This window comes from Eretmochelys imbricata, chromosome 6 (assembly GCF_965152235.1).
Source record: "Eretmochelys imbricata isolate rEreImb1 chromosome 6, rEreImb1.hap1, whole genome shotgun sequence".
NCBI classification, from domain to species: Eukaryota; Metazoa; Chordata; order Testudines; family Cheloniidae; genus Eretmochelys; species Eretmochelys imbricata.
Window position 1 is genome coordinate 15,824,799 of NC_135577.1, and position 23,547 is coordinate 15,848,345.

The 23,547-nt window shown below is 52.2% G+C and overlaps 1 protein-coding gene across 1 annotated transcript; it reads left to right on the forward strand.

The window, feature by feature from the left end:
* The first annotated feature begins 695 nt into the window (after positions 1-695).
* On the forward strand, positions 696-14,695 carry LOC144266482 (zona pellucida sperm-binding protein 1-like). The gene is made up of 14 exons (XM_077819921.1): positions 696-848; positions 4,098-4,323; positions 5,518-5,639; positions 5,811-5,945; positions 6,126-6,606; positions 7,830-7,973; positions 8,792-8,976; positions 9,066-9,163; positions 11,878-12,005; positions 12,099-12,288; positions 12,377-12,527; positions 12,739-12,823; positions 13,858-13,983; positions 14,556-14,695. Exons 1-14 carry the CDS (start codon positions 696-698, stop codon positions 14,693-14,695), a joined length of 2,364 nt encoding a protein of 787 aa, XP_077676047.1.
* Positions 14,696-23,547: the final 8,852 nt, after the last annotated feature.

Genomic DNA, 23,547 nt, shown 5'->3' on the forward strand with positions numbered 1-23,547 from the left:
TGGTCAAAATTGCAGCAGAGCTCTGATCGGGCTCCATGGCTATGGCGCTTGCACGGGTAATCCTGGAAAAGGGGTGCGAAACGCAGGAGAGCAGAGTGGCAGCGGAAGCTGTGCTGTTTGGGTCACGGTAGCCGAACAAAGACTGACAATGGTTGTCTTCTGTGGCTTTCACAGAGGTGGGAGCCCAGGACAGACAACATGGAGAAGCTCGCAAGCGTTGCAATAGCGGGAGAGCAGAGTTGGCGGCAGAAGCTGTGTTGCTCGATTCACAATGGCCGAGCAGAGTTGAGCTGGAGAGGTGGATTCATCGTAGCAGGAGAGCAGCGGTGCACCATCTGCTGAAAGCAGTATGGCGTCTGCATGCCAAAAAGGGGCGAAACGATTGTCTGCCGTAGCTTTCTGGTGACACACACCCAGAAACACCCGCCAGAATGTTTTTGCCCCATCATGCTTAACTGGGAGCTTACCAGAGAATTCCAATGGGCGGCAGGGACTGTGGGAACTGTGGGATAGCTACCCACAGTGCACCGCTCTGACATTTGATGCCAGCCTTGGTACTGTGGACGCAGTCTGCCAAATTCACCCGCTTTAGTAGGGACACAGAAGACCGAACGTATAAAATAGCTTCCGAAAATTCGAATAGAATAATTTTGAAATAATTTTGTACTGTAAACGTACTGAGGGGTAGCAGTGCCATGAGAAAAAGACAGACGGAGGCTAGGAAAACCACCAGCCAAGAGAAGCTCAAGAGGCCTAAGCCTATTGAGGTGTCCTTACATCCCATCCTCAGGTTTCACATAGCTCAGGCTGAGGCCTGCCTCGGTCTGTGGAGCTCCATACTTGGCCAGGTTAGATTTCTTCAAGGCCTGGTATGAGGCCTCCCTGCTTTTTCACTAGTTTCACCCCTAACTTGGACTCTGCACAGGCCACTAGGGCTAACCCCCTTAATCTTATTTTAAAAGAGCTATAAAATCATTAACAATCATGGGCCTCAGTTCCACACCTCATCAGAACAATGGCACCTCCATCAGTCCCTGGCACCACGCCAGAGCCCTGTTTCAACACTGACTCAGACAGAACGCAGTGACTCCTAGTGAATTAACACCACTGTTTTCTGGACCTCCTGGGTTTTGCCCACAGATCCCCCTACTCAGCACTGAGGAGGCCTGATCCTTCCAAAGGTATGACATGTAATGTTAGGTCTCAGCAGGTGTCCCTTATGGGGTTGGTGAAGGGATAAAGCACCAGGGTGACTGGGGGCCAGGACTACACCTGTACGGAGATGACGATGTCGCCCGCATGGGGGGAGCTTGGGGATCTGTTGCTCTCTAGGGGCTGGTTCACATGGATGTTAATGAGAGTGCTACAGCCACTCCCTAGAGATGGTTAGTCCTTTTCGTTCAGAATCGCCTGGTTTTTGCTCTGAAGATCATGGAGTTTAAATCTCAGTGTGGGCCCAAGCAGGAGCAGTTAAAATTGCAAGCCAGAGATTGACATACAGGGCAAGGGGGTGCGGAGCAGTGGGACAGAAGACCAGACTAGCAGCATGTGTGTAGGTCAGAGTTAAGAGTACTAGCAGAGCTGTGGGGGAGGCGTGTTTGGCAGCTGTTAGCATCAGGCTCAGGGGCCCGTTCTCCATTCCCCAGTCACAGGAGCAATTTCTCTACACACCTTGCTTGCCCTGCCGCAAAGATAAAGCATCTTTGAGTGAGTTTTACATTCCTCCCCCCATGCCCCCCCGCCCCAGTGTTCACAACACAACAGGGAAGTAGGGAAGAAGCTACCAACTCTCATCATGTTATTGTGAGTGATGCAATACTTTGTGCTTTTCTTAAAGCTCCAGCTCCTGGAGTCAGGTGAACATACCAGAACATCAGCTTTCCTTTTAAAAAACGGGTTTCAAGCCTCATCTTTTTGTTTTATGTTTGTATGGTGCCTGGCCCAATGGGGTCCTGCTCCATGACTGGAGCTCTTAAGCACTGCAGGAATACAAATACATAATAACTGTAGAGACAGAGAAGCTTCAAAGCATGACCTCCGCAGATTCAAAAGCCAGAAAAGCATTTTAAAATAGCCACAAATTTGTTATTTTTAAAATCTCATGATTTTTAAGGGACGCTCAGGAGTTTGGGGGGACTCATGATTTTTGAGCGCTGAGGGTTGGCGATATTCTCAGCAGTGAGAAGGGCAGAAAGAGCGAGGGAGATGAGACGGGGAGCCCCAACCCCAAAGAGCCAAAAATCAAGAGATTGCTGCAAAAATCACGAGATTTTTCACACAAAAAATACACTTGAGCGATTTTTTTCATAGCTTCATGGATTTTCAGGCCAGAAGGGACCCTTAGATCAACCAATCTGACCTCCAGCAGAGCACAGACCAGAGAATGTCACCCTGTTACCTCTGCATGGAGCCCGATAACTTGTGTCTGAGTAAAGCGTCTTCCAGACAGGCCGCCTGTGGGCTGGTCTACACTAGAAAGTTAGGTTTCAGAGTAACAGCCGTGTTAGTCTGTATTCGCAAAAAGAAAAGGAGTACTTGTGGCACCTTAGAGACTAACCATTTTATTTGAGCATGAGCTTTCGTGAGCTACAGCTCACTTCATCGGATGCATACCGTGGAAACCGCAGCAGACTTTATATACACACAGAGAATATGCAACAATACCTCCTCCTACCCCACTGTCCTGCTGGTAATAGCTTATCTAAAGTGATCATCAAGTTGGGCCATTTCCAGCACAAATCCAAGTTTTCTCACCCTCCACCCCCTCACACAAATTTACTCTCCTGCTGGTGATAGCCCATCCAAACCCAGGTGTGTCCCTCAGGGCTGTGAAAAATTCACCCTCCTGAGAGACGTAGTTAATCCAACCTCTCTGCCAGGGTAGATGCCATGAGCTCACTGGAAGAACTCTGCCATCGTCCTACCTCTCGGAGCGGTGGATTTACGACAGCGTTGCTGCAGTATGTTTCAGCACTACAGGGCAGCACTGCAGCTGTGTAGACATAGCCTGATTGAGAATCCATCACTTCCAGTGGTCGTCTGTTCCAAGGGTTAGTCACCCTTCAAAATGTGTGCCTTACGTCTACCTTAGATTTGGCCATGGACGGTGGGTGAACCACAGGCTTGGGGAGGCTAGCCCCTGGCCCGGCCCACCCTTCAGCCTCAGGCCCCACCCCAAAGCCCAGAATCCCTCCCTTCCACGGCTACCAGCCCCCCCTTCCATTCCCGGGTTGCCCAAGCACCACCAGCCCCAAAGCGCCAGGGCACACACACACACCCAGAGCACCAGACAGGCTGCCCCATCAGCCCCGCAGCACTGGGTGGGTGGGCTGCTCCCCAGCACCAGACCACTGGGTGGGCGTCGGGCAGCCCTCCCTTTCCCCCCAGCCCTGGAGAACTGGGTGGTGCGGCCCCAGCAACCCCAAGTCCTAGCCGCCCTAGCCCCAGCCCCAGCCCCAGCCCCAGCCCAGCAGGCTTCCCAGAAGAGGAGCAGGCTGCTTGCCTGGGCTGGGGCCAACTACCAGCAGCAGAAGGAGGGGAAGCATGGAAGGGACCTCAAGAGGTCATCTAGTCCAACCCCCTGCTCAAAGCAGGACCAATCCCCAACTAAATCATCCGATCCCAGAAGGATACACTGACTAGACCCCTCGATTCCAGACAACTTGGCCTTCTGATTTTTGGGGCACTTGGGGTGTGCTTGAGCCCTGTTTTTATGCTTTTCTCTGCAACTGTGAGGGCAAGAAACTTACTTTTCTTTTGAATGCACACTCAGGTTCTCAGCTAGTTCCTTGTTTCCAGGAGATGGGGCTTGAAATAAAACATCAGTTACCATGGGACTTGCAATAAAATCCTGAGAGCTGGCAACACTGAAAAGGTAGCGTAACAGGAGGCTTCAATGGGAGGGGGGTCTTAGGGCTGAAGGGTTCGATGGTTATGTTTCCCTTTCACCCTGAGCTTTGCACTTTTCACCCGGCCCCTCCCCAGCACCAGGCAGCTCCCCAGGTGCTGCCTCTCTGCTCATCTGATTCACACCCCGCCCCCTCCCCACCACTCTCCCTACAAAGCCCGGGTCCCACAGCCTCCCCCCTTATGAGAAGTGGCTGCTAGACAGGGCTTCTTTTCTAGCATTTTCAGCCATGGGGCTGGGTTGTAGGTATTTTGTGGGCTTAGTACTGCTCTGGTCCCTAAGGATAGCCCTTGGGCAGGGGGACTTCCACAGGGTCAGTTTCTCTGTCTTGCAACATGAGTATGACTGTGGAGACTATGGGATGCAGCTGCTGGTCTTTCCCAGCCAGGGCCGCACCGTCCGCTTCAAAGTTGTGGGTAAGTAGCTGCCTGGCTGCTTCATAAGAAAGCTAAGAAGCCTCCTACTTGTCTGCCCTCTTAGACATGCAGGAGGGTTTTATGGGTCTCCTGTGGAAACCTCTTACTTCTACAGTATGTAATGAGAGCTTTCGGAAGGGAACAAGAAGGTCCTACTCTAGTGCTTTTTGGTGGCCTGGCTGTTACCCTCAAATCTTGAGTACCCTGGTCTCCTGAAGTGAGAGTCTGTGGCTTCTGTCCCCTGGAGAAAAGACTGGAGATAGCGCTAACCGTTGAATCCAGGTAGCAAAGTCTTTCCTCACAACAGCCTGCTGACCGTGACCCACAAAATAGCAGAGGGTAAAGAGGGAACCCTGCTGGGGGGAGACTGTAAAAGGACATACCCAGCCACATTTTAGTATCCCAAGCTCTGGTATAACTCGGCCCTTTGAGCTCCAGACGCCTGGATCCTGCGCCCTCTGTGGGCAATCACCTCCCTGTTGTCATGCCCAAGCACGGGATGGGATGGCCTGGCCTGGCTCGGCTCGGCCACTCTCAGCCCTCCTTGTTAGGGGGCTTATTCCTTCACCCACTTACTTCCCTGGTCCTTCTCGCATGAACAGAGAGCAACAATACCCGAAGTCCAAAGATGCAAACAATTCGAAGTTTATTGGGGGGAACTTCCAGCAAGCATGATTCCAGTTTCCTTCCTTAGTGTCCTCCTTCCCAGCTCTGACACCACAGAGCCTTACACCTGTGTCCCTGTTCCCATTCCTGCCCACAGCCAAACATTATTCCAATTTCCTTACCCCCATTCCCTGTTCCCATTTCCCCCTTTAGCAAAACATGATTCCAATTTCCGCACCCCTGTTCTCATCCCCTCCCACCCACGCCCACTCACTTCCTTATTGACTACAGATTATATAGTAAAACTTGAGTTCTGCTTAGCTATACCTTAACCAATCATTTTCCTGAAATGTAACTAACCAATCCTAACATATTGGTACATGATTATGTACCCAATTATATCCCACCACCAGACTTGGTAAATGACGGCCGTCCTGTATCTTTGGAGCTGCTTCCCACCATGCTAAACTCCACTAAACTGAAGGATGTGACAAACCACAGTCACTGTTCCAAATATGGCTACTTGGCTAAGCTTCATCAAGGGCTTTAACTCTTCCTTACCCACGACCTGTATGACTCTCTCCACAGATGAGTTTGGGACACCCTTCGAAGTTACCAACTGCTCCATTTGTCTCCATTGGGTCACATCTGGCGAGCAAGGAGCGATAATCTTCTCAGCTGGCTACAATGGCTGTCATGTGCAGAAGAAGGTGAGGGGGGTTGGCACGCCTCACCCCAGTGTACCTGAGCAACAACAGAAGCTGGAGATGGGTCCATACCTGCAGTCACAGCAGCCTGTGCAGCTGGGGGGCGCTGTGCTTAGCGCCTACAGAGAGTCTGTTAGGCCACAATACTGACTGATTGGTGTCTCTACATTGCAGGATGGGCGTAACCACCTGCAAGTCCGAGTGGAGGAACTGCTGAGCGCCAGGGCCGTCGCTGCCACCTATGATGTGAACATGACCTGCCCCAAGCCCACTGAACGTGACTTAACCCCAGAGGAGACCATGCGCTACGTGCCCCAGCCGCAGCCGGGCCTGGTGCGCCCGGTGCCCCAGCCGCAGCCGGGCCTGGTGCGCCCGGTGCCCCAGCCGCAGCCGGGCCTGGTGCGCCCGGTGCCCCAGCCGCAGCCGGGCCTGGTGCGCCCGGTGCCCCAGCCGCAGCCGGGCCTGGTGCGCCCGGTGCCCCAGCCGCAGCCGGGCCTGGTGCGCCCGGTGCCCCAGCCGCAGCCGGGCCTGGTGCGCCCGGTGCCCCAGCCGCAGCCGGGCCTGGTGCGCCCGGTGCCCCAGCCGCAGCCGGGCCTGGTGCGCCCGGTGCCCCAGCCGCAGCCGGGCCTGGTGCGCCCGGTGCCCCAGCCGCAGCCGGGCCTGGTGCGCCCGGTGCCCCAGCCGCAGCCGGGCCTGGTGCGCCCGGTGCCCCAGCCGCAGCCGGGCCTGGTGCGCCCGGTGCCCCAGCCGCAGCCGGGCCTGGTGCGCCCGGTGCCCCAGCCGCAGCCGGGCCTGGTGCGCCCGGTGCCCCAGCCGCAGCCGGGCCTGGTGCGCCCGGTGCCCCAGCCGCAGCCGGGCCTGGTGCGCCCGGTGCCCCAGCCGCAGCCGGGCCTGGTGCGCCCGGTGCCCCAGCCGCAGCCGGGCCTGGTGCGCCCGGTGCCCCAAATATATCCTCCACCAAGCAACATAGGTGTGTGGGGGTATCTGTGACCTCTAACTGGTTTGAGTGCATGTGGGTCCCCTCTAATGGAAGGTTTCATGGTCCACTTCTGACTGCTGTGGTGGTCTTCAGAGGAGCTGAACCTTGTCTCTTGCTTGTGGCTGCCATGTTAGAGCTGGTGTTGACAGTGTTGTAAGCCATAGTCAAAAATGAGATTCGTTTAGAAATCATGCTCTTCCCCCACCCGCCCCCAGTTTATTTGAAGGGGAAGGGGTGGCTATTTGCCTTCTGGTTTTTCAAAGTTTAGGGGGAAGGCACTTGCTTCCAAAGTCTGTGAGCTACTTTGGCGCAAAATCCAGTCACACATGCACCAATGTGTCCTTGCCATTGGCTGCTCAGAGGGGTTTCCCCTGTTCCTCCATTATCCCAGGGTTTGGGATCTGATGTTGTATCCCTTCTTATCTCACCCCCACATCTGCTTGCAATCTGTCTCCTCTCCCCCCCCCCCCCCCCCCCATGTGTCTCACACAGGCTCTTCTCAGCTCTTAGTCCCTCACTCTCCTAGAGTCCTGTCTAGCCCGCCCCCTAAACCAGAGTGGCATCCACTTTGCCTGTAGGTACAGCTTCAGTCTCATGAAAGAAATTCGCAGCCATGTTTATGAGGGACACTTTCCTCTGATCGGCTATGGGGAAATGGTGGCCAACCTGCTAGCTTCTGCCCCATCATCCGTAAAGGGAGATGGTGGCTTCAAGAAAGTAAAAATTCATAGAGCAGGCGTTTGCTCACTATTTCATGAGATGGCTAGAGAAACCCACCTCAGAACTGCTAAGTGATAAATTAGAGTTGACCACATTGCTGGCTGTGTTGAGGGGGCTGTAGGGTGTAGGTGGGGGCTCTCCTCTGACACAGCAGCAGATCAGGAGCCTGAATTTCCAAGTGACATGTTAAGCCTGCTATCAGAGAAGGGCAACATGCTACATCTGGAGGACAGGGGTGGGGATCTGAGCACAATGCTGTCTGAGGTGGTATGTGGTTTGAGGTTATGGTCGTGGGGGGCAGGGTGAGCTGGGATGGAGGACCACTGTGGGAGCTCTTGCAGCCCTTTGGGGAAGGGGAGGAGGGTTGGACTGGTGTTGAGGTCAGCCACTTGTCCAGAGGTCACTACAGATCTTAAAAAGTCTCTGGGGAAGGGTCTCTTGCGATCCCTTTAGAGGCTCTCTAGCTCTCCTTAATCCACACCCTGCTGTTCTAGGGGCGCATCTCACAGAGGAGCAGTGCCGTGTGGTGACTGGGAAGATGCCCTGTGCGGATGCCCCAGGCCAAGCTGCTTGCTTCCAGGCTGGCTGCTGTTATGATGAGACTGACCTCACCATTCCCTGCTACTTTGGCAACACAGGTAGGAGACCTGCCCTCATGTCAGTTTATGGAGCCTTTTGTCATCTCTGTCCTGGGAAGCTTGGTGACACACCGTACGTCTCAGATGAGTTTGGTCACCACCTACTAGCATGGTGAACTAGACTTGGATGCAATGTCTTTGTAACTCTCACCCTAGGCTGCAGCTGGCATCAGTTGTGTGCAAAGGGATTCCTTCCTACATCACGGTCTCTCCTCAGTTGCCCAATGCCTGGCAGATCTTGAGAGCCAACACCAAATGTGTGGTGGCAGAGGAAGAACCATCAGACGGTACAGGCTGGTGCTCCATCATCAGATCGATGGATAACTCTGCCGGCTTGTGTCTCGTTCCTGCACAACGTGAGCTGCAATCATGCTGTCTCAGACAAACCCACTTACCCCCATGGGGCTTCATTTGATAGATTCCAAAGCCAGAAGGGACCATTGTGATCACTTGTCTGATTTCCTGTATAACACGAGCTATAGGATTTCCCTGAAATAATTCCTCCAGCAGATCTCTTAGCAGACATCCAGTCTTGCCTTATCAGTGATGGAGAATCCACCATGACCCTGGACAAACCATTCCAAGAGTTAACTACCCTCGCTCTCAGATCTATACCTTATTTAAATACTTAGACTGTAATCAAGTCACCCCTTAACCTTCTCTCTGTCTAAAGAGACAGAATTTGGTCACTACAAGGCCTGTTTTCTAATATTTCTCATGGCTCTTCTCCAATCTATCATCCTGAGTGTGGCATGGAACTCTTGCCCAATTCCTCTACCAGGAACATCTATACTTAATCCTGCTCCTTTGTGTTGCAGTCACTGTTCAGTGCCTCCTGGATGGTCACTTTGTTCTGGTGGTCTCCAGGGACATGTCTGATCACCCCATCATCCTGGAGAGTGTCCGGCTAGCCTATGCCCAGGCAGGGTGTGACCCCATCAGGATGACTGAGGCTTTTGTGATCTTCCGCTTCCCCCTCATGCAGTGTGGCACCACAGTCCAGGTGAGGGGACACCCACGGGAAGCCAGGGTGAGTGCTCTGCTCAGGGTCTTGAGGGACTAACCTGCCCCATGTCTCTCTCTCTCTTCCAGGTGATCCATGACAAACTGATCTATGAGAACCAGCTGATCTCTGGCATCGACATCCGGACTGGGCCGGATGGCTCCATCACCCGGGACAGCACCTTCATGTAAGTTGGCCTGCTCTGTTGACTAGCAAGGAAGTGATGGTGAGCAGTCTTCAGCCCTTCCACAGTGGAAGCGTGAGGCCAGATCCTTTCCCCTGGCAAAGATCTGATCCATCAATTTTCCAGCAGCCTCTCCTGACCACCAAAGGACTTAGGGGATGTTCTACAGATATGGATTCCCTGCAGTCTCAGGCTGCCCCACACTCAGAAAAGGGGATATGCACCTGATCCCTAATGGGGCATGGGGCAAAATCTTGCTTTGTGAAGGGAAGGACACTCTGTGCAGCTGACTGTCCAAGAGTCAGGGTTTTACGTTGTCTGATCAAATGCCAACATTGGTCAGCCTCACCTCAGTCCCTGGAAAAATCCTGCAGCAGGTTGTCAAGGAATCCATTCTGAAGCACTTGGAGGAGAGGAAGGTGATCAGGACCAGCCAAAATGGATTCACCAAGGGCAAGTCATGCCTGACCAACCTGATTGCTTTCTATGATGAGAACTGGCTCTGTGCATGTGGGGAAAGCGGTGGACATGATATACCTTGACTCGAACAAAGTTTGTTACAGACTCCCACAGTGTTCTTGACAGCAAGTTAAAGAAGTAGGGGCTGGATGAATGAATTAAAGGTGGCTCGAAAGCTGGCTAGATCATCAAGGTCAACAGGTAGCAATCAACAGCTCTGTCTAGTTGGCAGCTGGTATCAAGCGGCATGCCCCAGGCGTCTGTGCTGGGGTTGGTTTCGTTCATTATCATTAACGATCTGGATGATGGGATGGCTTGCTGAGGGTGTAAGTTAATGGATAACACTAAGTTGGGGGGAGAGATCTAGAAAAATTGAAAATCGGGCTAAAAGAAATCTGAGCTTCAAAAAGGACGAGTGCAGAGTCCTGCACTTAGGAGGGAAGAATCCCATTCACTGGTACAGGCTGGGGACCGACTGGCTAAGCAGCAGTTCTACAGACAAGGACCTGGGGATTACAGTGTACGAGCAGCTGGCTACGAATGAATAGTGGGCCCTTCTTGCCAAGAAAGCTACTGGTATATTGGGGTGCATTAGTAGGAGCATTGCCAGCAGATGGAGGGAAGTGGTGATTCCCCTCTCACCAGCAGTGGTGAAGCCCATCTGGAGTACTGTGTCCAGTTTTGGGCCCTCACCAACAGAAAGGATGTGGAAAAATTTGGAGATTGCCCAGCAGAGGGCAACAAAAATGATTAGGGGGCTGGGGCACATAATTTATGAGAAGAGGCTGAGGGACCTGGGCTTATTTAGTCTGCAGAAGAGACAAGTGAGGGGGGATTTGATAGCAGCCTTCCCCTACCTGAAGGGGTTCCAAGGAGGATGGAGCTTGGCTGTTCTCAGTGATGGCAGATGACCGAACAAGGAGCAATGGTCTCAAGCTGCAGTGGGGGAGGTCTAGGATGGCTATTGAGGACGGGACTGTCCCTCTAGGAGGATGGTGAAGCACTGGAATGGGTTACCTAGGGAAGTGGCAGAATCTCCATCCTTAGAGGTTCTGAATACCTGGCTTGACCAAGCCCTGGCTGGGATGATTTAGTTGGGGTTGGTCCTGCTTTGAGCAGCGGGTTGGACTAGCTGACCACCTGAGGGCTCTTCCAATCCTAATCTTATGATTGTAAATGCCACTTGCTGTGCAATCTCCAATGGCAAGTAGGCACAGCCAGCCTGACCCGAGAAGGGCTCCATGGGGCCACCCTGAGGGACTAATAACTCCCTACAGGGTTGGTAGAAAGAAAGCTTGGATAACAGTTGGTGGCAAACTTGATGTAAGGACTGTTGCCCCCTTACTAACATTCAGTGGGGTGTACTGGTTGGCTAGCTCCCAGTACTAAAAGGGGAAGGATCTATGGGAAATCAGGACCCTGAGAGTGACAGTCCCCAGGAACAATGGGGAGAGGCCAATGCTCCAGGTCAGCCTGAATGACAGGGTGGGCAGGCTAATCAGAGTCAGGAGGCCAGGGAGGTCCTGTCCTCCGTGTGAACTGGATTTGCCTGGGTCACACAGTCAGGTCATGTGTTTCCTTTAACCTTTCCCATTTTTCCTTCTTTCTAAAATAGTTGATTAAATAACTTGCATTTGCTTTACCTTGTATGTAATGGTCATGGGTCAGAAGTGCCCAGTGCAGAGAGAGTACCCCGGAGTGGGGACACCCTAGCCCCTGTCCTAGGTGACCACAGCAGGGTTGGGGGTCGAGCCCCCCCAGAATCCTGGGCCTAGCCTTGTTGGGTTTACGAGGACTCTGCCAGACAGGAGAGTGGAGGGGAGCCCTGAAGGGCAGGGAGGCCACTGGATAAAGGAAGTGGGAGCGAGGACTCGGATCCTTTCGCTAGCCCACTTCACTGGGGTAGTGCAGAAGCCAGGAAAGTTCCCCACAAGAGCAGGACTATTCCCCTGCTTACATTGAGAATGCTGCCAAAAGAGATGTGAGGACAAGTAAGCAGGTGCTTCTAGCCTATCTGAGAAGGCCCCCATGTGGCCGGGCTCAGACACTCCTGCTGACTCCCTGAGTTGGAGGGAAGAACATCTGAGTTGCTAAAAGGGTTGATCCACTAGCATCCTTGGATGTCTCCCATCCAAGTACTGATAGGGCCTGATCCTGCTTGTCTCAAGCACTAATAAGGTCACTGCCAGAAACCACGTGGCCTCAATCTGAAGTCACAGATCAGCCCCTGTCTCCTCCCTCTGCTCTCTCCTGTGCAGCCTCCATGCTCGCTGCATCTACAATGCCAGTGACTTTCTGCCAGTCCAGGTCGAGGTCTTCTTGCCCCCGACACCTGCTCCAGTCACCCAGGCAGGACCCCTCCGGCTTGAGCTGCGCATCGCCACAGGTAGGTGACCCCTCACTCCAGCACGGAGATCCCATCCCCCTGAAGGACCACAGGTGTCTCAGCTCTGCTCTCCTCCTACCCTCTCCCCCACAGACCCGAGCTACAGATCCTATCTCACAGAGAGAGACTACCCTGTGGTGAAGGTGCTCAGGGACTCTGTCTACATGGAGGTTCGCATCCTGCACAGAACAGACCCGTCCCTGGTTCTGGTTCTGCACCAGTGCTGGGCCACCCCAAGCGCTAACCCCCTGCAGCAGCCGCAGTGGCCCATCCTGGTGGACGGGTGAGTGGCTGGGATGGAGGGGGAGCATGGCTTGGGGAGGAGGAAGGCGGTTTCCTTGGTCCACCCTTCTCTCATGTCTTGCTCCCAGGTGCCCGTTCCTGGGAGACAACTACAGAACCCAGCTTGTGCCCGTGGGCCCGGCCTCATCTGAGCTGCCCTTCCCGACTCACCACCAGCGCTTCGTCCTCTCCACTTTTGCCTTTGTGGACTCCGCCTCCCAGGTGGCACTTGAGGGAGAGGTGAGAAGGGGCCCACATGTAAAGCGGGTGAGGAGGGGGAAGTCGGAGTGCAGGGGCAGGAGCTCCTATCTGAGTCAGGTCCTGACCTCCTCAGCCTCTGCTGAGGCGCTGCACATGCAGAACCAAACTGATAGCTGTGGATCTGCTTCCTGCCTCCTACCAGCACTGGCCAGTCACTCACTCACTCCATTCTCACTTGTGTGGATTTTAGGTGTACATTTACTGTAGCGCCTCAGCTTGTTACCCCTCCCGGCTGGAGCCCTGCAGGACCATGTGCCCATCAGGAGCTGCTACAAGTAAGTCGGAGTGGTCTGAAATCCATGTGGGTTTCTACAAGCTCCCATCCCAAATACCAGAGGACTCATAGTGAACAGAGATCTGCCTGTCCTGCCATGGGGAAACTACCACCCGCAGGACATCCTGTCCATCCTGTCCAGCCCCTGAGTTCCCGGCCGGGGAGGCAAGCCCCCAGCCCCTCCTGTGCTGTCCCTCTCCCTTGCAGCCTCAGCACGCCTCCAGCACTCTGCTCCGGTAGGAGCTGTGAGGTCCCACTGCTCTGAGCAGCATCATAAGGGGGTTGGGATTGGAAAAGGGGCAGAGGGTGCCAGGGGGCAGTCGGGACAGGGGCTGGTTGGATTGGGCAGAGGTTTGGGGGGGCAGTCGGGGGGCATTGGATAGTCATTGGAGTCCAGCGGGGGCTGTCAGGGAGCGGGGGGTTGGATAGGGGTGTGGTCCCAGGGGGCAGTTAGGGGCAGGGGTCCTGGGAGGGGGCAGTCAGGAGACAAGGAGTTGGGGGCAGAGGGGGTTTCTGAGGTGGGCAGTCAGGGGGACAGGAATTGGGAGGGAGCCAGGCTCTTTGGGGAGGCACAGCCTTCCCTACCTGGCCCTCCATATAGTTTTACAGTGCTAATGTGGCCCTCAGGCCAAAAAGTTTGCCCAGCCCTGTGCTATACACTGACTGCAAGGCGTTCAGCCCAGCTCGTTACGTACCTCTACCATGTCCTGTAGCGCTAGCTAGGGTATGATGGGCTAACACGAAGAGGTAAATGGCCTAATCTCCTACAACTGCCCTATGTAGGAGACAATACTAGAAATTGCCTCTGGAGAGTGGAGCGTCTGCTGCTCCTGATGAAATGGCCTTTCTTCCCAACTTCTCCCACACTTCAAATAAGCAATTCAGGAAGATCTAATACCTGGTACCACAACCTGTCAGGAGGCCTGTAAGGGCTCATGGTTGAGTCCATGGTGATGCTGCATTTCATCACGATGGGCCCTCTGGTTGTGAGTGCGCTGGACAGACAGCTCCCTAACTCTCCATTCCATCTGCCAGGAGGCCGCCGGTTCCTGGATATCAACAATGGGACAGGAGAGCCCCAGGACCTGGTGAGTTCTCCTGGCCCTGTGATCTTCCAGGAGAGCCCTGAGCCGTGGAGAGAGCACGTCTATGAGAACAAGGGTGAGGTTTCTGTTAAACCCTAGTAGGACAACTGGCATCTTGCACAGTAACCTGGAATACAGCAAGTCAGTGCTGTCTAGGGGGTTCTAATATAAATGTTCATGGGGGGAGGGGGGCTATATGCAGAAGTCACTCCTTGATGATCCATATGTAAGCTAATGCTGGCTGACACCATACCTGTGAGTGCTTCCTATGAGTGGGCCAATGTTGGGTTATATCCTTATCCTATGGACATTCATAGGATGTCTCAAAAACCAGCAAACTTGGGGGAGGCGGGGGGGACACTATGGCACCTCAATGGTGACTTGTATGCCTTGAGCCTCTGTGGCACTCAATGCACTGGGGCTAGCATTGCCTCTGCCCTCTATTGGATGGCCATCAATGGGATGGTGGTGCTGGATCACAGTCTAAAAAGTGAGTTGACAATTCAAGTACCTTTCTGATGAAGGCTGGCCTAAGCGGTAGGGGGAGCACCACTGGGGCAGGGAAGTCTAGGTGTCATCTCCACACTTTAGACCCTACAGAAATCTGGATTGTCTTAACCTCTCCTCCTCCTCCTCCTCCTCCTCCAGACCCTGTCTCCAGACTGGACCTGACCCTGGTGCTTCTGGCCATGCTTTCATTGGTGGTTGTGGCTTCTCTCGTTACTGTGACACTACTCCATAGGAGAAGCAGCTGGATGACAAGGTCCCAAATCTTCCATGGCAGATGACTGTAAAATAAGGGAGAGGAGCAGAAATAAAATCTCTGGAGTGCACTAATGTCTTGTGGTAGCGTGTGTCCCTCTGGGGGAGGGAACAGCAGTTGTTGAGGCCAGGGGTCTACTACTGGCCTTGTAGCTCTTCCCCATTCAGCAGCAGAACAGACCTCTCTGCAGGGATAGACACCAGAATAGGATGTGGCATAGAGGACAGGAAGAAGCCTGCAAGCTAGCACTAGACAAGGTAAATCAAATGGCTTTCTCTCACTCCTGGGGTCCTATCTGGGGGGAGGAGAAGCCACTCAGCCGAACTAGAGACTTTTCGATTAACTTTACTGTGAATAGCTGGATTCTAACTCCACTGGGCACGCAATAAGAACTACTGGTGCTTGCCAGTCTCACATGAAGTCCATGTGAGCCAGCTGGGGGACAAGCCTAAGTCTGGTAACAAGAAACCCTTGTGTCTTCTGTGGGGGCTGTGGCCAGCCCCTAGCTTACAGGAGGTGGAGAAGATTTCCCCATTGTGTTAGTGACTGGGAAACCTGATGCTTCAAGACCTTAAGCATCCTGCCTGACAGCTGGGATCTGCCCCATAACTGGTATCTCCTGCTTCTTGACCCTTAAGCTATATCTATGGGGCACTCCAAAGCGTGGCTGTAGTGTGCACACACAGGCCCAAGTGAGCTAGCTTTCATCAAGCTAGTTGAAATAACAGTAGTGGAAGCATGGCCTATAGAAGACTAGCTGGGACTCTGGGTCGTACTCCAGTGGGTAGCCTGTGCTGCTGTTGCTCTACTGCTTGATCTAGCTAGGCCAAAGCTACCTCGGCTACATCTACGCACTCACCTCTGTCTACATGGCAATCTACCCTTCTTCATTTGCATTAGTTTCCTTCTATCTCGCCTGGGGAAACTACAGCCCTCCAGCTCCTCTCCAAATCCCCTTCCAACAGCTAAAATCCTCTCTCCCACTGCTCCTACCACGTCAACACCCTCCCCATACTGTAGAACCCACAGGGACTGTCACGCTAATGTGGCGTAACTGCTCTAATCCCTCTACTACCATCTTCTAGGGTAGCCTACTGTGGGACCGGATCCTGCAGACACTTAATGTGCATATGGTAATGACGTCATGGGGACTTCACGCATGCATGGAGTTAAGCACGTGCTGAGGGCTGGCCAAGCAACACAAACTGTTCATTAAATGTCAATGTTCATTCTGCAGTAGGCAAAACCAATGCCTCAAAACCCTTCATGGAAATGCATGGGCACTCGCCTGAGATCTAGGAGACATGGGTTTGAGTCCCTGCTCTGCCTGACTGGGTGCACCTGTGTACTCCTGCATCCCAAAATGGAGTGTTGCAAGGTCAGAGTCTTGGACTGTAAGAGGATGGCAGCAGGGATCATGCTTTTTGTTACTCCCTGCAAAAAGCATTGTGTGATGGCTTGGCACAATAACGAATGGAAGCCTGGTGGTTTATAGGCACAAGGCAATGAATTTGCCATTTGCTAAAATTTCAAAGTAGCATAAAGATCGTGCTGTAGTTGTAAAGGCCGTTGCTTCTGTGCTTAAATCATGTACTTGGGGACTAACCATGAGAATTATTGCTGAAAGCCGGGCACTCTTCTCCTAGAAGCAACAGAGAAGGAGAAAGACTTGGGTGTATTGCTTGATCACAGGATGACTCTGAGATTTCACTCTGATGCAGCTGGGAACAAGGCTCACCCAGTCATGGGATACTCGGGTGAGGTATTTCCAGTGGAGACCGGGAAGTGCTAGTACCATTATACAAGGCACTGGTGAGACCTCATCTGGAATACTGTGTGCAATTCTGGTCTCCCATGTGTAAGATGAATTCAAACTGGACCAGATATGGAGAAGGGCTACTAGTATATCCAGAGAAATGGATAACCTTGTTAGGATATAGATATTCAGGCCTGTCTGAAAAGGCCTGTACTTTAAGAATTTAGGTGTATTCTTATCACTAAGCTAGTTAGTGATTTTGATGCTCTCTTTTATACCTCTGTCTGCCAGTGTAAGGTCCTTCTCTTACTGTGACAATCTGAGGCCCTGTTCTTCGGCCAAGGCCTCTGGCGAAGCAGCCATATGCTGGGAAGCAACCAGTCACATCCTCACATTCCAAACTAGTCACCTTGAAATAAGGTGCTATTGGGCCTAGCAAATGTAAAAGGAAACTTAGTTTGATAGCATCCTGCCTGGCAAGAACTATTGTTTGTCTGTATAATCTCTGTCTGGTTCTGTGATTGTTTCTGTCTGCTGTATAATTAATTTTGCTGGGTGTAAACTCATTAAGGTGGTGGGATATAATTGGTTGGCTAATCATGTACCAATATGTTAGGATTGGGTAGTTAAATTTAAGTAAAATGATTGGTTAAGGTATAGCTAAGCAGAACTCAAGTTTGACTATATAGTCTGCAGTCAATCAGGGGGTGGGTGGGTGGCAGGTGTGTGTGGGGGAAATGGTGGTGGGTGGGTGTTTGGGGTGGGGGGAATGGGAGTAAGGAACTTGGAATCATGTTTGGCTAAGGGCAGGAACGGGACACAGGTGTAAGGCTCTGTGGTGTCAGAGCTGGGAAGGAGGATACTAAGGAAGGGAACTGGAATTATGCTTATTGGGGGGAACTTCCAGTAAACATCGAATTGTTTGCACCTTTAGACTTTGGGTATTGTTGCTCGCTGTTCATGCGAGAAGGACCAGGGAAGTAAGTGGGTGAAGGAATAAGCCCCCTAACAAACCTCACTTAGGAGAGGAGACTGAAATACTTTCATTTAGCCTAACCAAAAGAAGGCTGAGGAGAGAGAGAGATGACTGCTCTCTCTAAATGCATCAGAGGGATAACTATTACAGAGGAATTTACAAAAGCGGCAATGTAGACACAAGAACAAATGGATATAAACTGGCTATAAACAAGTTTAGGCTTTAGATTAGACGAAAGCTCCTCCATCAGAGGAGTGAGGTTCTGGAGCAACCTTTGAAAGGGATCAGTTGGGAAGGGTGGGTAAAAACATAACTGGCCTCAAGACTGAGCTTCATCAGTTTATGAAGGGGATAGTAGGATGAGACTGCCTACAATGGCACATGGCTGATCTGTGACTGCTAGCTGCAAATCTCTCCAATGGCTGGTTACAGGACACTAGATGGGGAGGGCTCTGAGTTACTCTAGAGAATTCTTTCTCCAAGGTATCTAGCTGGTGGGTCTTGCCCACATGTTCAGGGTCTCACTGATCACCATTTTGGGGATTGGGAAGGAATTTCCCCCATGTCAGAGACCCTGTGGGTGGGAGTTTGCCGTCCTCTCCAGCACAGGTCACGGGTCACTTGCAAGTTTAAGCTAATGTAAACGTGGGGGTTCTGTTTAGTTTTGTCTTTATATCATTATTTGAGGACATCACTAACTCAGACAGAGGTCATGGGTGTATTGCAGGAGTGGGTGGGTGAGGTTCTGTAGCCTGTAATGCGCAGGAGGTCAGACTAGATGACCATGATGGTCCCTTCTGGCCTTAAAGTCTGTGACAGAAAAGAGGGGGTTCCCTGAAAGCTCAACAATGGCAGCGGACAGCCAACTATAAGCAATAACGCAACACTGGAGATACAAGTTGCATGCAACTGGATGTGTGCCTGTGTGCACATGAAAGACTTGGTATCATCTTGGCACAGAAGTAAGACACATGATTGCCTTAGGGTACCAGAAACAATCCACAGGGAGGGGTGCAAGCTACAATTTTTGCATCAGGATTGCCAGCACTGATCTGTGCCAGGATAGAACAATAGTAATAAGCTATTTCCTCCAACAACCCAATGGTGTATTTAAATGATGCAAAACTGGGGGTCAGTACTGGCTGATGGGCAGTGATGCGGGGGGCAGTGTGCTTTCCAGGACTGCAGTTAGCTAAGCCTTCACTCTCCAACTTTTAAATTTCCTGTATGGTCACCATCAGCACAATCCACCATCAGCACAATCCACCATCACAGGAGACCGTGCAGAGTCCACCATCTCAAGAGACCACGCAGTCCCGGATTCACAGACGAGCTCCAGCTTGGTCCGAACGGAGACGAATCTCTTCTGGCACAACTATGTTCCAAAAAAAGGAACGCAAATACGTACATTTAAACTCTCCACTGCCATGACGGAAAGAGGCTACTCCAGGGACACAGAACAGTGTCGTACAAAAAATCAAGGAGCTGCAAGCTGAATTCTGCTGCCCAGCCGCATGTGATGACTTACTCACACCAAAGTGGCAGGCACTTCAGTATGAGAGGCAAAATGAGACCTTGTACAGAAAGAACATGTGCTGTGTATTATGAATTGCCTGTTTCACTGAGAAACAGCGTCCCCTTTGTTCTCTAAACTGTATCTTTTAAAATACTACCCTCCCTTTTTCTTCTCCTGCAGCAGGCGCAAATGTTTCAATGCAGCCCCTATCTACTCCGTCCCAGAGGCTGGTCCAGATTAGAAGGTGGAAAAAATGAACTCGGGACAACGATTGCTGAGCTCTTGCAGTCCTCCCGCATTGATAGGGCCCAGTTGAATGTACGGAGGCAAACAATTGCAGAGTCGTGTAAAGCGTTACATGAATATGAAGAGAGGAAGGACGTGGGCAATGATCATAGCATCCTGCCTGCTCTCAAGCTCATGGGGGAGCAAACTGACATGCTCCACTGTATAGTGGATCCAATGCGGGAAAGGCAGCAAGACCACAGCCTGCCGCTGCAGCCCCTGAATAACCACCCTCCCTCCTCCCCAAGTTCAATAGCCTCCTCACCCAAACACCCAAGTACATGGCCAGGGGGAGGCTTCAAGGACCAACACAGTCAACCCCAGAGGATTGCACAAGCAGCAGAAAACTGGCATATCCTAAATTTTGATTTGGTTTCTGGACTAGTCCTTCCCTCCTCCTCCGCCGCCGCTGTAACCCAATAGCCCCTCTAGCTTCTGATTTCTCTCAATGTTTTGTGCAACACCTAATAAAGAACGGTTTTTAAACAATTGTGACTTTATTTCCTTTCATATATATGTATGGGGGGGGGGTAGGTAACTTTAAGAGAAACAACAACTCCTCTCACAGCGTACCCGGGCCAGTCATGAAACTGGCTTTCAAAGCTTCTCTCATCTGCAGCGCGCCCTGCTGCGCTCTTCTAATCGCCCTGTTGTCTGGCTGTGTGAAACTGGCTGCCAGGCAAGTTGCCGCAACCTCCCACACCGCCATAAATGTCTCCCCCTTACTCTCACAGATATTGTGGAGCACACAACAAGCAGCAATTACAATTGGAATATTGGTTGTGCTGAGATCTAACCGAGTCACTAAACTGCACCAGCATGCTTTCAAACGTCCAAATGCACATTCTACCACCTTTCTGCATTTGCTCAGCCTAGAGTTGAACTGCTCCTTACTATTGTCCAGGGTGCCTATGTACGGCTTCATGAGCCATGGCATTTAGGGGTAGTCTGGGTCCCACAGGATAACTATAGGCATTTCAACATCCCCAATTAGTAATTTTCTGGTCTGGGAAGTAAGTTCCTTCCTGCAGCTGTTCAAACAGACCAGAGTTCCTCAAGATGTGAGCGTCATGCACCTTTCCAGGTCGTCCCACATTGATGTCGGTGAAATGCAGCACCATGGAAAAGTACCCTTTGCAGTTTATGTACTGGCTGCCCCGGTGTTCCAGGGCCAAGATGGGGATATGTGTTCCATCTATTGCCCGCCGCAATTAGGGAATCCCAGTGCATTAAAGCCATCCACAATGGTCTGCACGTTTCCCAAAGTCACTCCCCTTGATGAGTGGGAGTGGCAGCTGGTCAATGTTTGCGTTGGCTACTTGCAGTACAGCAGCCCCAACAGTAGATTTCCCCACTCCAAACTGATTCCCGACTGACCGGTAGCGGTTGGGCATTGCAAGCTTCCACAGGGCTATGGCCACTCGCTTGTCAACTGTGAGGGCTGCTCTCATTTTGGTGTCTTTCCGCTTCAGGGCAGGGGACAGCAAGTCACAAAGTACCATGAAAGTGGCCTTACGCATACGAAAGTTTCGCACCCACTGGGAATCTTTCCCATACCTGAAAGACTATGCGGTCCTACCAGTCTGTGCTTGTTTCCTGGGCCCAGAATCGGCATTCCACCGCATGAACCTGGCCCAACAGCACCATGATCTCCCAATCACCACATGCCGTACCGTCTGTGTCCATATCCTCATCAGTATAGTAATCGCGCTGTCATCACTTCCTTGCCCAGTCTTGCAGGTACTGCACATATTGCTGCATAATGCATGAGGTATTTACAGTGGTCAAAATGCAGCAGAGATCTGATCGGGCTCCATGGCTATGGCGCTTGCACGGGTAATCCTGGAAAAGGGGTGCGAAACGCAGGAGAGCAGAGTGGCAGCGGAAGCTGTGCTGTTTGGGTCACGGTAGCCGAACAAAGACTGACAATGGTTGTCTTCTGTGGCTTTCACAGAGGTGGGAGCCCAGGACAGACAACATGGAGAAGCTCGCAAGCGTGGCAATAGCGGGAGAGCAGAGTTGGCGGCAGAAGCTGTGTTGCTCGATTCACAATGGCCGAGCAGAGTTGAGTTGGAGAGGTCGATTCGTCGTAGCAGGAGAGCAGCAGTGCACCGTCTGCTGAAAGCAGTATGGCGTCTGCATGCCAAAAAGGGGCGAAACAATTGTCTGCTGTAGCTTTCTGGTGACACACACCCAGAAACACCCGCCAGAATGTTTTTGCCCCATCATGCTTAACTGGGAGCTTACCAGAGAATTCCAATGGGCGGCAGGGACTGTGGGAACTGTGGGATAGCTACCCACAGTGCACCGCTCTGACATTTGATGCCAGCCTTGGTACTGTGGATGCAATCTGCCAAATTCACCCGCTTTAGTGGGAACACAGAAGACCGAACGTATAAAATAGCTTCCGAAAATTCGAATAGAATAATTTCGAAATAATTTCGTACTGCCGATGTACTGAGGGTCAGCAGAGTCATGAGAAAAAGACAGAGGGCGCCAAGGAAAATCACCAGCCAAGAGACGGTCAAGAGGCCTCAGCCTATTGAGGTGTCCTTGCAGCGCATCCTCAGGTTTCACACAGCTCAGGCTGAGGCCTGCCTCGGTCTGTGGAGCTCCCGACTTGGCCAGGTTAGTTTTCTTCAAGGCCTGGTATGAGGCCTCCCTGCTTTTTCACTAGTTTCACTCCTTACTTGGACTCTGCACAGGCCACCAGGGTTAACCCCCTTAATCTTATTTTAAAAGAGCTATAAAATCATTAACAATCATGGGCCTCAGTTCCACACCTCATCAGAACAATGGCACCTCCATCAGCCCCTGGCACCACGCCAGAGCCCTGTTCCAACACTGACTCAGACAGAACGCAGTGACTCCTAGTGAATTAACACCACTGTTTTCTGGACCTCCTGGGTTTTGCCCACAGATCCCCCTACTCAGCACTGAGGAGGCCTGATCCTTCCAAAGGTATGGCATGTAATGTTAGGTCTCAGCAGGTGTCCCTTATGGGGTTGGTGAAGGGATAAAGCACCAGGGTGACTAGGGGCCAGGACTACACCTGTACGGAGATGACGATGTCGCCCGCATGGGGGGAGCTTGGGGATCTGTTGCTCTCTAGGGGCTGGTTCACATGGATGTTAATGAGAGTGCTACAGCCACTCCCTAGAGATGGTTAGTCCTTTTCGTTCAGAATCGCCTGGTTTTCGCTCTGAAGATCATGGAGTTTAAATCTCAGTGTGGGCCCAAGCAGGAGCAGTTAAAATTGCAAGCCAGAGATTGACATACAGGGCAAGGGGGTGTGGAGCAGTGGGACAGAAGACCAGACTAGCAGCATGTGTGTAGGTCAGAGTTAAGAGTACTAGCAGAGCTGTGGGGGAGGCGTGTTTGGCAGCTGTTAGCATCAGGCTCAGGGGCCCGTTCTCCATTCCCCAGTCACAGGAGCAATTTCTCTACACACCTTGCCTGCCACAAAGATAAAGCATCTTTGAATGAGTTTTACATTCCTCCCCCCATGCCCCCCCACTCCAGTGTTCACAACACAAGAGGGAAGTGGGGAAGAAGCAGAGACGGAGTTACCAACTCTCATCATGCTATTGTGAGTGACGCAATACTTTGTGCTTTTCTTGAAGCTCCAGAGCACCAGGCAGGCTGCCCCCCCAGCACCGCAGCACTGGGTGGGTGGTCTGCCCCCCAGCACCAGACCACGGGTGGGCGTCGGGCAGCCCTCCCTTTCCCCCCAGCCCTGGAGAACTGGGTGGTGCGGCCCCAGCCACCCCAAGTCCTAGCTGCCCTAGCCCCCAGCCCCAGCCCAGCAGGCTTCCCGGAAGAGGAGCAGGCTGCTTGCCTGGGCTGGGGCCAACTACCAGCAGCAGAAGGAGGGGGCCTTGGGCAGAGCGGGGCTCTTTGCGGAGGTACAGCCTCCCCAGGCTATTGTACGCACCGTCCATGGATTTGTCTGGCTCCTACTTCCAACCGCTGGATCTTGTTCTACCCTTCTCCACTCGATTAAAGAGCCCTTTAATAGCAGTCTTTTTTCCCTATGAATGTACTTGGGCACTGTACTTGAGCCACTTCTTGATCTCCTTTTCGATAAGCTAAACTGACTGAGTTCTGTAAGTCTCTTGCTAGCCGGCACTTCTTCCAGCCAGCAAATTGCATTTGTGACTCTTCTCTGTATCTACTTCCGTTTTTCAATAACCTAATCACACAGAACAAGAAAGAAAAAGGCCTCATTCAATACCATGACCACCTACACACTGACTCGACCTTGTGCCTGCCCGCCCACTTCGAATCATAGAATATCAGGCTTGGAAGGGACCTCAGGAGGTCATCAAGTCCAACCCCTGCTCA